Here is a 14642-nt window from a genome sequence, read left to right on the forward strand (position 1 = left end):
TATTCTAATTTCCAATATGAGTAGCTTAAAAAACGACGTTTCATCGCACACGCGAAACCGAGTTAAACGAATTATATAAACTTTTAAACGAATTTTAATAACTTACAAAATGCAAAATCTTACGAATTCTTATTCCGAGGGAGGGGATAAGGAATCGTCAAAATTACCCTCGCGTAATTTAAGGACAGCCCCTATCTTCAACTCCACGAGCCATCGGGCATGCGACCGTTTCTATATCAAACTCAGTGCTGTTTCTTGTACCGAAGCAGGAAAGCGAAAGGAAAATAAGCGCGAGAGAAGCATATGTAACTGTCTCGGTGTCTGAGTGTCGTGTGACGTTTCGTTGGATCATTGCAATGAATATACGCGTAGAGCAGCGCGTAGGCGGGTGCACTGTGCTCGCAGCGCGTAACACACAGGCTTCACGTGGCTCTGGTCAAATTTGCAGACAAACGACGCTCTTGGCAGCACGTACAACTGGATTTACTTTATACCATTGATCGTCCTTGGCTCATTCTTCATGCTGAACTTAGTTCTCGGTGTCCTGAGCGGGTGAGTACACTCATTCTCCACTATCGCCCCAACCCTCTGCTCCGTTCTTTGTGAAACAGGTTGTAAAACGGTGTTTTACAGCGAGGCGAATCCGCGAGATCTACCTTACTTGCCGCTACATTTCCTACGATCCGCTCGAGCAAACCCGCGTTCGAACTAGCCCGTTCTATTTAACGGCTGTAGAACCTTCGACGCGGATTCGCCCCGCTCGAAATCGGTTCGCGTCCACCTCGTGCCGCCACGGTTTGGCGCGCACCCCCCGAAACAACCACCGGATCACCTCTCTTTCTTTCTTTCACTGTTTCTTTTCCGTCAGGGAGTTTTCGAACGAAAGAACACGCGTCGAGAGGCGGGCGGCTTATCAGAAAGCAAAGAGAAAGCGTCTGTTCACGACTGCGTTCAGTGCCTACTTAAAGTGGATCACTCAAGCAGGTCTCGAAACGATCGATCTTCCCCCTAAGTTTATCGCCCCGCTAGCTGTTTGCCCGCTTGAGGAGAGACGATTTTCGGAGTACCGAGAGTAACGAGGTGCTAGTAAAGGCCAGATGCACCGTAACGCGGATCCCCGTACTCGTAGCGCCAGTGACCGACTTTTTTGCCCGATAATGCACCTACGAGTCCGCACCCCGTTGGCCAGAACGCTTTGCATAATACGTCGAGTCCCCGCTAGATATCTGCTCCGTAGAGTAACGCCGCGTCGCGATGAAGTACCTGATCACCTGCGCACCCCTGAGAAATAGGCATTTTTCACCGCGAGAACGTCCCTCCGCACCTGCCCCGTCGCGTAACGCAGCTATCATGTCTCTGTAACGCTTGTAGAGAGTTTGCGAAGGAGAGAGAGAAGGTGGAGAACCGGCAGTCCTTCCTGAAATTGCGAAGACAGCAGCAGCTCGAGCACGAACTGTTCTGCTACCTGAATTGGATCTGCAAAGCAGGTTAGAAAGCCAAATGGTCCCGCTACATCGACTATCGATCGAGCCACCTTTTACCTAAAAGCTAAGCTGCCCACTTAGGCCGCAGAGTGTCTTCCTCCAGCTTTCTTTTGAATCCTAACTATTCTACCCTTTTCCTCCGCCTCTCTGGTTATTCGTGGCGGTCCACTGAACGTTTACTGTGATTTTTAGAGGAAGTGATACTCGCGGAAGAGAGGACCACGGAAGAGGAGAAGATGCACATCTTGGAAGGTTCGTGAGTCAACGCTTTTTTGATATTCAGCGAAAGCTACGAGTACACGCTGACAGATGGGTGTCTGTGTTTGCAGGGAGAAGGAAAGCTGCGGCGAAAAAGAAGAAGTTGAAGAAGCTGGGCAAAAGCAAAAGCACGGACACGGAGGAAGAGGAAGGGGATGACGATCAGGACGGTGGTGAGTTGTATTATTCCTGTTCCCGCTTCGTTTCTCTCGATTATTGCCCGAGTTCTCAGTACCTTTTAAGATTCAAACGTTCACCACTTGCCCTTCGAATGATTCGAACGATTGCAAAGAGATTCGCGTTAAGAGAGGTCTTTCTAGTGTGACGGCTGAAACAAGTATTGCTAGTTTGTAATTTTATTTTATCACCTTTTAACTATAAAAAAAATTGTACTCAAATAAAAATATCCATTTAAAGCGGAGTATTTTTTATAATTTTAAAAGAAAGAATAAAGCTAGAATAAAGCTAGAAACGCGCAATACTTTTTTCTTTCTTTAATTCCCCGAGAAGTTAAGTTTCTTTCAGCCGTCACACTAGAAAGACCCCTTAACCGCTTAACCTCAGGTAGCAAGTTGCGTAGAGGCACTTAACGAATGTTCATGCTGTTGTTCCATCTGGAAACGTATCCGAGAACCGTTGGTTGGGAACGTTGTCTGGCATCCTTGCATATTTCACGTTCACCGGGCATCGTTTTCGACTCATTTACTAACGAGCTCGGGTGGTCCCACGAGTAATGTCTCCGTTCTTCGCTCGCCCCTCTGTGAAATGGCCGCGACTCAATTTCCCGATTGCTCGTGGGACCACTCGACCGGACGTCATTTCTGATTTCTGTTTCGCATCGATAAAGGAACGGTACTTATAATCCCTCGATCTTGGCGACGAACATTCTAAACACACGCTATCAGATGCTCCTCTTGTTTCAGTGCCTAAGAAAAAGCTCAAAGGTAACTACAACTGTCAATGCTACAACTTTCAAAGAGCAACGCAAAACAAGGCTGTATTCGTAACCTTTTTCTTTCCTAACTGTGCTCCTTGTATATTCTCGTTTGAGAGGCCCTTGTCGTTTCGCATCTGACACAGAGACGGACGGACACGAGCTCGCGTGGACACCGATACACCGAGGAGACATTTACAAATAAATAAATAAATAAATAAATGAGTAAAATTCGAATTGGACGAACAGACACGGACAGAAACACGCGCGAATGCTGCGGAGCATACTCGGCGCACCCAGACGACGTAATTGTCACGTAGTTAGAGTACATTATACATATATACCGCTCGAAAGCGCAGGCTGTATACAGAAAGCATGATAGAGCCGCTGTAATTATCGTAATTACGAACGAACGCAAAGGTATTCGCAAGCAGGGCAGCGCGAGCCTTACCGGACATTCTTAACCCCGTGTCAGCCAGGGCCTGCAGACATTGCGAACAAATTAACCAGAGTTTCCAATTAATTTTGTGTTCTTCTTAGGAGTCGCTTCTGTTGGCTGGTGTCGTCGTACATTTCTTTACGTGTCTTCCCTGCGAAAACGTCCACCTGAGAGCTTTCCTGATAATAGTAAAGCCCTCACTGATAAATGGCCACGAGGAGCCGGCATTCTTCTCGCCAATGAATCAGGAATGCTCCAGGTGGAGATGCGTAGGTCTGTGTGGTCTAGGTGTGACAGTGGTCGAGCACCGATTGATGTATTTCAACGTGCATAGACATTATCTTGTTGTTAGTTGGTGTACAACGTGTCTTCGTCAGAGTATCGTAGAAGAATTAGTATTGTGCGGCGTGTGATCGAGAGAGGAGAACTAGAGTGTCGGAAATAAGTGTCCTGTCCCATAGAATACGGGAGGCAAACTGGGTGGAGATACTTAGACACCTAGCGATAGATTAGTCACAAGCATCGGTGATCCGTGCGCACAATAGATACATACTCCCGCTTCTTAGAGTACCATATAGAATAGACCTGTCTCTGTCTTGTGTGTCTGTGTACCGGTCGTGGAGAAGAGGACTAAGCAGATCCTCCAGTCGGGCCAGATAGCAATTAGAGTCGCGGCGCGAAACTTTCGAATTGGATTTCGATATCGCTTGGAAACAACGGGGAAGCAACAAAGTTCTGGTGTCGGGGGTTGTTGGGCAGGGATCCCGCGCGTTCACCACCTGCAATGCGATTACGCGGATCGGGTCTCTGAAATTCGCTGGCGATGTTTTGTTTGCGTTCGAAGAAAGGAAGGGAAGAATCGATCTGACAACTGGCCATCGCGTAAGCGGCCGGTTCATCGAATACATATTTATTCGGATATCTGGTGAGACGACTGGTTTCTGATTTGTAGGCTTCTCGAGATCTTCCTATTTCAAGCCGAGGGAGAAGGAGAAGGGACCGTTCGCGCGATTCTGGCTGGCCGAGAAGAGGTTCAGGTTCTGGATACGGAACTCGGTCAAGTCGCAAAAGTTCTACTGGTTCGTGATCGTGCTTGTGTTCTTCAACACCGTCTGCGTGGCCGTGGAGCATTACGGCCAGCCGCAGTGGCTCACCGATTTCCTCTGTAAGTATCGAAGTAGCCTCTGTTTAAGCCCGACTGTTATCCCGACGTCTCACCATCGTTGCTTGTTCGCAGACTTCGCAGAGTTCGTGTTCCTGGCTCTGTTCATGTTGGAGATGTTCGTAAAGATGTACGCGCTCGGCCCTCGCACATACTTTGAGTCGAGCTTCAATCGTTTCGACTGCGTAGTCATCTCGGGATCGATCTTCGAAGTGATCTGGTCCGAGGTGAAGTCCGGCTCTTTCGGCCTCTCCGTCCTACGTGCCCTTAGACTCCTGCGCATTTTTAAGGTCACCAAATACTGGAAGAGCCTGAGGAACCTCGTAATATCGCTGCTCAGCTCGATGCGTAGCATCATCTCCCTGCTCTTCCTGCTCTTCCTCTTTATTCTCATATTCGCGCTGCTCGGCATGCAGCTGTTCGGCGGCCAGTTCAACTTTGAATCCGGCACGCCGCCCACCAATTTCAACACCTTTCCCATCGCGCTGCTCACTGTCTTCCAAGTAAGTTCTACTCGCGCTCTAAACTTAAACAGCAGCTAATCTTAAGTACCCCAGCTTTTGCTCCGCGGAGGAAAGAAGACACGAGATCCATAGTCTTTCCCTCGAGTGGCGAGCGGACGCGAATATAGGCAATGCGACCGCAGTGGACTCGATTTAACGAGAACTCCATTTGACCGACAGATCCTGACCGGAGAAGATTGGAACGAAGTGATGTACCAGGGTATCGAGTCGCAAGGGGGTCACAGGAGGGGCATGGTCTACTCGCTCTACTTCATCGTGCTGGTGCTCTTCGGCAACTACACGCTGCTGAACGTGTTCTTGGCTATCGCCGTCGACAATCTGGCAAACGCACAGGAGCTGAGCGCCGCCGAGGACGAGCAGCAAGTGGAGGATAAAGAGAAGCAGGCGCAGGAGCTCGAGAAAGAACTCGAGTCCCTGCAGAATCCGAAAGACGGTACCGCGCCCAAGGACGAAATTGGCCCTCCGAGTCCGAACCAGAATTTGTAAGTAGAACGCGAGGCAGGAAGCGCGATTGTGGGAGAGGTGCCGTTACCGATTCTCTGGCTTCGATTTCAGCAAAGACGGAACAGGTGGGAAGCCGTCGTCCGAAGAGAAAAAGCAGGATGAAGACGATGACACGGGACCAAAACCAATGCTGCCATACTCCTCCATGTTTATACTGTCCCCTACGAATCCGTAAGTTTCTATTCCTTTACTCTCACATGTTACGGGAAAGAGCAGTTTCAAGGTGAATGTTTTCTGAACGCAGCGTAAGAAGAGCCGCCCATTGGGTCGTCAACCTGAGGTACTTCGATTTCTTCATAATGGTGGTGATATCGCTGTCGAGTATCGCGTTGGCCGCCGAAGATCCGGTATGGGAGGACTCGCCGAGGAACCACATACTGAATTACTTCGATTACGCGTTCACCGGTGTCTTCACCGTCGAGATGATCCTGAAGATCATCGATCTCGGGATCATACTTCACCCGGGCTCGTACCTGCGCGAGTTCTGGAACATTATGGACGCGGTGGTGGTGATATGCGCCGCGGTGTCGTTCGCCTTCGACATGACGGGCAGTTCGGCCGGACAGAATCTGTCGACGATCAAGTCGCTGAGAGTGCTACGCGTGCTCAGGCCGTTGAAGACGATTAAACGCGTGCCGAAGCTCAAGGCGGTCTTCGACTGCGTGGTGAACAGTCTCAAAAACGTCATTAACATTCTCATAGTGTACATATTGTTCCAGTTCATATTCGCCGTGATCGCGGTGCAACTGTTCAACGGCAAGTTCTTCTACTGCAGCGACGAGAGCAAGTATACGGAACAGGATTGCCAGTGAGTATACCGTGCACCGTTACTACGTCCGGTACAGTCTCAAATCGCCCCGAACCGCTTCCGATCGTTTCTCCTCGATGCTTGCCGCGTTAAGCAACAGTTTCGCTGACGACGGCAATTGGTTTGTCTCGCAGGGGACAATATTTCGTTTTCGAAGAGGGCGCCATGCTGCCGGAGCCACAGAAACGGGTGTGGCAGTCTCAGTATTTTCACTACGACAACGTGATGGCCGCGATGCTGACGCTGTTCGCGGTGCAGACCGGCGAGGGCTGGCCGCAGATCCTGCAGAACTCGATGGCGGCCACGTACGAGGACAAGGGCCCCATACAGAATTTTCGTATAGAGATGTCCATTTTCTACATCGTCTACTTCATCGTCTTTCCATTCTTCTTCGTCAACATCTTCGTGGCCTTGATCATCATCACATTCCAGGAGCAGGGAGAGGCCGAACTGCAGGACGGCGAGATCGACAAGAATCAGGTTCGCCAGCTCTCCATTGCGATCCCTCTCTCGCTCGTGTACTCGGCGTTCGAATGCAGGCAGAACGGCGACCACGAGAGCGTTAATCGAGCCGACCTTCTTTCAGAAATCTTGCATAGACTTCACGATACAAGCTCGACCTCTGGAGAGGTACATGCCCAAGGAGCGGAACAGTGTAAAGTACAAAATCTGGAGGATAGTGGTATCAACGCCATTCGAGTATTTTATCATGATTCTCATCGTATTAAACACATTACTGCTCATGATGAAGGTAAGTGTCACGATTCGCTTCCTCTATCCGGATACTTATCGAAGGGAATTATGTATACGGACGTATCTCGCCGACGTCGCGGCCCCGACTACCTATGAACGCGATAAACGCGAGCGGCGGACGGAAAAGATCGTTTTCGAGCCACGCGCGCCAATTAGCCCCGAATCGTGCACGTAGACTATGCCCCTTTCATCCTCACTTCCCCGATCTATGCTATGCTCGATCTTGTCGCGTTTCGTCGTGTCTTTGCACACCCCGCGTTTGGCAACTTTAACCAATCGAAAAGCAGCCGAGACCGAGATCGTCGTCAACGACGAACGACGAGAATACATACACATCGTGCTCGACGAACGTGCACAATGGAGAGTTCGAAGTGACTGTAAGATATGACGTTATATCTGTACGAGGACATTGTTGTTCTTGCCTGCCAATTTATTTATTGCTCTCTGTATAACTGTGATCCTTGTACCCATTGATACGTGTACACAGCTGTGTTGAATACTCTTGTGCCCCCCTATCGAAACCAAAGCAACCACCCTCTCTTCTCTCCTTCTCTCGTCGTATCGACTCCATTCGGAGCTGACTTTAGTTGGACGGTCGTGATTCACGGTGTCTCGATGCTTTTTATAATACATTCTATGCTCCCGGTTCGTTCCAGAATCGAGACACTTTTAATTCCACGCCAGGCGCACGCGGCACGGAGACAAGTCCCAGCCACTGAATTTCGATTCGGCTTAAGGGAGGAATCCTATTTTACGGGCTAAAAACATAGCGCATTTTGGGATTTTTTTTTAAAGAATCTAGTGATTTATTTCATCTGAATTTTGGACCATGTTTTTATACATCTTTGAAGAAGTTACAGACTTTTTTTTCTCATTTTTAATAACGTATATAGGACTTATACATGCTCGACCATCACACCGCGCAAAATTCGTCGTGCACTGGTGTGCGCGATATTTATCTTCCAATTAATCTGAAATAGAAAAATATCTTAAAAAAAATTCCCAAATTTTGCTATGTTTTCAACCCCCCAGAAACGTGATTCCCCCTTAAAGTTCAAAGTGACTGGAGCCGGTTAAAATTAAACGCGCTGCAAGACCATCCGAATTCAGCGCCCGGAATCCGACGATAGATTTCCGATAGCCGCGCGCGCCTGCTCCACACACGCACACCGGTCCCGCGTCTACCAACAATTTCTTTCGCTTTCGATGGTATTACTTTTCTTTCTGTAGCCCATTGCCTTACGTTCCCGTTGGACTACGATCCCAGTCTCTCCCGTCTCTATCGGTGTCTTCTATCCTGAGCTCCTTTTCTTATTGCATGGCCGCTGATGTGTCCTCGTTTTCGTAGTAGACGTACTCGAAGACGCGTGGAGGAACGATACCGAGTATCGGCGAGCTACCACGACCTCGCACACGCCACAGACACACAGAGATACACGCGACGCGCGTTCGACTCTTACGCCTCGACAAGCCCATGTTTGAACTGGTGGCGGGGTTCGAAGCGTTGCACGTACGACTGGCTTGATCCGATTTACGATCGCATACGGTATATACGGCCACCGATCACAGCCGCGTAAAACGAGGAAGAGAAAGGCTGCGCGGCGTATAACAGAGGCCTGCACGCGCGTCCACGTGTCTTTAGAGCACCCCGTCTCTTCTGTTCTACGTTTCACCACGTCTCTCTGTGTCCACTGTCTTGTCTTTCTTTTCGTTCTCACGCTGCACCCCGTTGCCTTGAATCGCCCTGGGAGCCGCTGGCCTGCGAGCACTGAGAGCTGGATCACTCCGGCCGAGCACACGGAGCGATGCGACCCGACACACGTGTCGCTCGTTCCTCTCTCTCTCTCTTTCTACTCTTTATTTCCGTTTATTTTCTTTATTTCCTTTTCTCTCGTTGTCTGACACTGATTGCCTGGCGACACAAGGAATGTCATTGCCGAGTCACTTGTACACGTACTGCACCATGGTCTTGAGAATGGAGCGCACACGAGCGGCACACGATATTTGAATGTCGAGCATTACGAACGAGGAAAGGGACGGGACTCTCGCTCCCCCCGAGCCGTTCACCCCGATGGAATTCCACGGGGGGGGGCCGTGAAGACGGAACGTCCCCGGGAGAGGCCGCGAGTCTCGGTCCCTTTGTTCAGAGGCACGTAGCTGTTGCTGACACGTCGCTGACACGCGTACCCGCGGCCCGAGATACCCGCGCCCTTTGACACACCACGCGCGAGACTGCGCGCCGCATGCTGGCTGCTCGCAACAAAAGCAAACTCGACTTGACCAGCTCGAGCGAGCCATCACGAGACTCTGTCACATTGAATGTGTGTGTGTGTGTGCGTTTTCTCCTAATACCAGACACACGTATCTTGCACGGGGCGCCCGCACGACTTGATCCCCCTTTCCTCCCCCCTCGAACAGCAAAAGAAAAGAAGAGAAACTCTCGAGTGTATATACCTTCGAGCGGGGGAGGATTTGAAACCCTTCGCGCCCCTTCCTTACGAACCCTCCGTCTTATGTTTCTCTTCTGCCCGTTCTTTAGCTCGCTGCCGAGACGTTTGTTGTTCCCTTCGGCTCATCTTTTCGTTCTCCTTTGGTCGTTTACTTTTGCCATAGCCGACTCACTCGCTCCTCCTCTCGTCTCACGCGACTCTCTCACTCTTCCAGACACCAAACTCGCCAGTCTCTCCACCCAGCCAGCCGATCCGGACGCGCGGTCGAACGGTCTCGCGGCCGAATTACAATCGAACACCTTATCCCGCGCTTCTGATCGACAACGAGACACGTTGCCCCTATGTGGTTGCCTCGAGCACCGTTCGACCCCCTGGCGCGCGACTCGATCGGCAATGGATCGGTACCGAGCAACCCCATAGTCCGTCAGTTATACCAGTACGAATGCATTCGATTATTATTGAACGTTACCCCGTCGCACCGTGAACGTACTGGTATAGCCGTGTGCACACACCAGCCCACACGTAAAATGTATACAGTATCGTCTCCCACTCAGCCTAGTCATAGACTGGAGGAAAGGATCGCCTTAACGTCACGGTTACGCCGTACACGCCCTGCAGGGTCGTACAGATACACGTATCCAGGTTAACGCTAATATTATACACCTATCTGTCTCCCCCTTTCTCTATCTCTCTCTCTCTTTCTCTCTATCTTACTCTCTTCTCTCTTTCTCTGTCGACTGAGAAATGTCTCTATATCTATATACACCGTGTAACTTACAGATTTCGCACTCTATTCTACACGTCTCGTATATATGTATGTACCTGTAATACCGTGGCACGGCGAGGGCTGGCCCAACGATACGCGGCGCTTTGATTGTTTAATATCAGCCGCAGCGTCTCCGCGATCGTCGCGAGCAATCGTCGGCGTATGGATGGGCAAGTCGCTCGACAGAACGGAGAAAAGAAGGCTTTCCCCTTTCCCCCCTCCCGCCCGTGACCCGGGCAAAGATGGGAGAAAGGGGAAAGCGCTGGTGGCGAGGAGATATCGTGAATTTCCACGACGCGGCTCGCCGCGGAACCGCGAAAGACGCGCGCGAACGTTTATAGGCTTGTATCGTTTGTCTGTCTGTCTCTGTCGGCCGTGTGTTTGTCAGTGTATGCATTGCAGTTCCATCGGCAAAGCGACGCGTACAAGAACACGCTGAAGTACATGAACATGTGCTTCACGGGGATGTTCACCGTCGAGTGCATACTGAAGATCGCCGCATTCGGCGTCAGGGTAAGCTCCACCATACCAACAAACCCCCCCACCCCGTCGAACAGATTCTTACCGAGAGAACGTATACGCGCTTAGAGTCTTCTCACCCGGAGCACCGCTCCACGACGCCCGCCAGCATCCGCGGGTGAAGCCGCGAGGCGAAAGCGACGTTAGATCGGTGATTTTAATCGAACGGGCGTCGCGGAGCCGGGCTCCCGGCCGTAGCCTGGTAAGTTCCGCTTATTAGAAAGCAATTAGAGCTGATTCTTTTCCTTTGAAGAATAGGTAGTACATCTTGTCGACTCGAGTACTCGGAGCTATCCGTGTATTGCAAGAACACGTGTGTGTGTACGAGTATATAGATCACTACTTATTGTTAGAGAACCTTTTGTGTATCAGGGCTGAACAGACGCTGAACGTCCAGCTAGCCGTAGTATTTGGTACTTTTTGTTCGTTCTCGTACGACCCTTCTAGTAACCCGTTTCCGTAGAAACGTTGCTGTAAGATTATCTTCACCTTTGTCTGGTCGGGACCACCCTTTATCTCTTTCGCCAATCCGATCGAACCTGCAAGAGACTGCAGCGGTTGCTCGGCTCTGTACACGAACCGAACGGGTTGTACGATCGCGCGGAATCCGTTGCTCCGCGAGGATCGCAGGATCAAGAAGATTCAAAGCGGTTCCCCGATCGTGATGCAATGTTACGCGTCACGGTCGAACGGTGCATCGCAGTTCCCGCCGCGTCTTCTTCGCCCTGTTCTCTTCGCCGACTCGCTGCGAGACGCCAGAGGAACGTCGGAACAACGCGGTCGTACAGCCGTCCGAGTTTCTATCGGAATTCGTTCGATCTGATCGCAACCGTACGCGTATCGAAAGTGGAGGCGAGCTGAACTGCGAGGACCCGTTTAAAGGAGCTGCCTTAATGCTCAGATAACGCGAGGAATACAGAGGGAAAATTCGCGACACGCCGTTCAGCTCGCTTCCTAGATCCTAGCTCCTAGTTCCTAGTCAATCTATGAAACACCAACACACGCACAACACGATACGAGACACGCGCCTTCACACTGATCAGTACCCAGACACGAAGAAACGAAGCATAACTGTCACGTCAGATTATTTTCCGTTCATCTCTCTATCTATCTATTCTCTCTCTCTCTCTCTCTCTCTCTCTCTCTCTCTCTCTCTCTCTCTGTCTCCTTTTTCTGGCTAGTTATTTTTTAAGTTCGAAGAAACCGTTCCCTAGACTTACGTCGAACGGGGGGGTCTGCGTCGAGGAAAGTAAATCCGCTGCTAAGCACGACAAAAAGCAACCCGTGCAACAGAAAGCTCCCGTGCATGCTCTCCGTCTTGTTGCATCCGCACGTAATCACTGCACGTTGACATGATGTATTTTGATCCTTGCATGCGTTACACCGCCGCCTCCGCGCCGAGTATCGATCCCGCGAGTCCCTTGATCGATAGCCGGCGTCGAGCAGCGTCTGTTGTTGCAACGACTGCGTGTTATGGGCCAGCGACGATCCGCGTCACGCTCGCGACGCCCGCTCGGTGTCCGAGGGACCGTCGACGACCGTGGCCAGGCTGGTTGCGTTTCGATAGTTCCTCAAGTAATCCTCCGAACAGGAAGCCTCGATGTAACTGCGCGGAAAGCACGCGGGAACAGTCGAGGGCTAACTAGAACGGTGAAACGTTGAAACGCAACCACTCGAAGATCGGTCGTGAAACGGAAGTCCCGAGGGCTTCCCGTTACACCACACGCATGCCATTCCGCCAGCGCTGGGAAGGACCAGTTGTTAATTCTACACACACTCACCACACATACATACACAAGAATCGAGCGTCGATTTCGCGTGCATCGCCGTCGATCACGTGCGCAGACACGGCGAGCTACCTCGGAGGATCAGAGATCGATCGATGTCAGAGATTGGTTAGACTTGCTTTTGCCGGTGATTCGGGAGGAAAAGTTGTCCCGATCGATCGCTTCGCCGATTCAAAAATCGACGGTGACCACTTGGACGGTCCTCGCAACGGGATTGCCTCCGTTTCTTGGAGAAGTTCTTTGATGCTGTTTACATCGAAGGAGTTGTAGTTAAAAGTATAGAGCTCGAGGAATAAAAAGAAAGGCGAAAATGTAACGAGGCAACCCCGTCGCGGAGACGACTTCGAAATTCGACGGATGAATCGTGTAAACTCTCTCTCTCTCGTCGCATCGAGCTTGTTCGCTATTTCGTTTATTCGGATCCTGAGATAGTTGCGTGGATGAAAGCGAGGGAAAGGGAAGATTCGCGACACCTGACTAGCCACGGAATAAAGAAATTAAGCGAACCAGTTACGAGCGACGGGAAGATGGAGCGCGCTACCGAGGAAACAGCCCCGTGCCGAAAGCTTCCGAGATTCGGTAGAGTCGAGCTGCCGCGACGCGGGAAGAGTAGACGAAGGAGAAACGAAAGCGATTAAAGCCGATTAAAGCGAACGAATAGAAAAGAATTTTAGAGGCGTATGGAGGGCGGGCGACGATGCAGAGTCTGAGCTTGTGTTACGTCTGTGTGTTGGGTGTATTTTGTAGTATCACGAGGCGCCGCCAACACTATTGGACACCTTGACCGTCGTGAACTTGGTCGTCACCCTCCTTTTCCTCATTGAGTGCATCCTTAAACTCGTCGCCTTCGGATGCAAGGTATAGAAAAAGCCTCTTACTCATTAACTCCACTAACTTCAATCACACGCAACTATATAGTAGCTATATTAAATTATATACCGCATTGCGTTCTTCCATTTTTTTTTTTTTACGTATTAATTTCTCTACTCAACGGTCACCCTTCGCGAGAACAGCCGAGCGAAAAGCTATGCAGGATGGGTTTCACTGTCGTATATCTATGTAGCGCCAGAAAGGAGGAACAAGTGCATCGCGAATGGTACCGCGACATCGTTCGCAAATGGCCCCCTCGATTCTAATCCCGCCCGTAGTTCGATCAGCGCGAGCGATCCGAGATTCTCTTGAACGTACGATCTCCCCTCCCCGTTGCTCTTTCGTCTGTTTCAGAGTTAAGCGACGCAAGAGCGATCGAAACGCGCGTACCGATTTGCTTGGAGCGGTGCTCGTGAAAAGCGGGGAGCGAGTTTTGATAACTGGGTTCCGTGAAACACTCTAGAATAACTAGTAGAACAATACTTTGCCTAGGCCTCTATGCTCTTGCCGTTTAAACTAGCTGCTTCGTATTCGTTGGAGCTCGTAAGACTCAGGCCCCCGATAGACCACCCCCCTGCCAATGCTTGTCGCTGATTTCACGCGCGTACTTTTCGCAGTCGAACGTTGGTCGGCGCACTTTTCGACCGTTTCTCCACCTCGTGTCCAGAGTAAAGCTAGAGGTGCGATAGAGCCGAGATCGTTACGCCGATACCCTCGCTGGCTTGCATTTTCTGAACGGGTAGAGGAAGGTGACCTCCTTCTCCGCCCGGAAGGAGGGTGGAAAGTAGAGCTTCCCGCGAACACATCTCCCCTTCTCACTCTCCCTCTCCGCGACTTTATCTATCTACCTGTCTATCTATCTCTATCCATCTCTCCAGCCCCGTTTCTCTCTAGTTTGCTCGCTATTACCGGCATGCTCCCGTAGATACTTCTTTAGAAGTGATCCCGTCACTTGTACTTCGGCCGATCATCGATCACCAAAGCGCGCGACTTGGGTATCGCGTAATCGCCTTAAGACCCTCTCAGCCGGGTCTCTTCATCTTCCAACAGCACCGACTACACGCTACTCCGAGCGAGAGGAAATTAGAGAGATGAACTGCCGGATTCTCTTAGCGTTAACCGCGCGACAGCTTCTTGTGTGCTTCTTCCACTTGTACCGTAGAGAGATTACGTACGTATGTGCGTACGTACGCCTGTGCATAGACGTACAAGAGTACCGTGCTCGACACGTGACAGTTATCGATCACGCTCCACCCAATAGCTTAGATGTTCCGAGAGACTTCCCGGTAGGAGGCATTCGATTACTCTCAGCCGCATCTCCCGCGATACTTTTGCTCGCTCACGATTTGCAAGAACACTTTGGGAAACGAAGAGATATGACCTT

General features: G+C 50.7%; 1 protein-coding gene across 13 annotated transcripts in view; it reads left to right on the forward strand.

The window, feature by feature from the left end:
* The window catches only part of Cac (calcium voltage-gated channel subunit cacophony), an 84158-nt gene that overhangs the window by 49176 nt on the left and 20340 nt on the right, over positions 1-14642 (forward strand). For 12 of the 13 annotated variants that reach the window (XR_013086279.1, XR_013086280.1, XM_076818416.1 and 9 more), the window contains exons 7-19: positions 449-552; positions 1372-1487; positions 1677-1736; positions 1814-1915; positions 2666-2686; positions 4068-4280; positions 4353-4780; positions 4961-5283; positions 5357-5476; positions 5550-6113; positions 6248-6593; positions 6700-6864; positions 10485-10595. Coding sequence is in view for 11 of the 13 variants with exons in the window: in XM_076818416.1 (XP_076674531.1) it covers positions 449-552; positions 1372-1487; positions 1677-1736; positions 1814-1915; positions 2666-2686; positions 4068-4280; positions 4353-4780; positions 4961-5283; positions 5357-5476; positions 5550-6113; positions 6248-6593; positions 6700-6864; positions 10485-10595 (2673 nt within the window). In the remaining 2 variants the exon portion in view is untranslated. The remainder of the gene's footprint in view (positions 1-448; positions 553-1371; positions 1488-1676; positions 1737-1813; positions 1916-2665; positions 2687-4067; positions 4281-4352; positions 4781-4960; positions 5284-5356; positions 5477-5549; positions 6114-6247; positions 6594-6699; positions 6865-10484; positions 10596-14642) is intronic. The other variant, XM_076818424.1, reaches the window with a different exon arrangement.

The sequence above is a fragment of the Andrena cerasifolii genome, chromosome 8 (genome assembly GCF_050908995.1).
Source record: "Andrena cerasifolii isolate SP2316 chromosome 8, iyAndCera1_principal, whole genome shotgun sequence".
In the NCBI taxonomy this organism is placed as follows: Eukaryota; Metazoa; Arthropoda; class Insecta; order Hymenoptera; family Andrenidae; genus Andrena; species Andrena cerasifolii.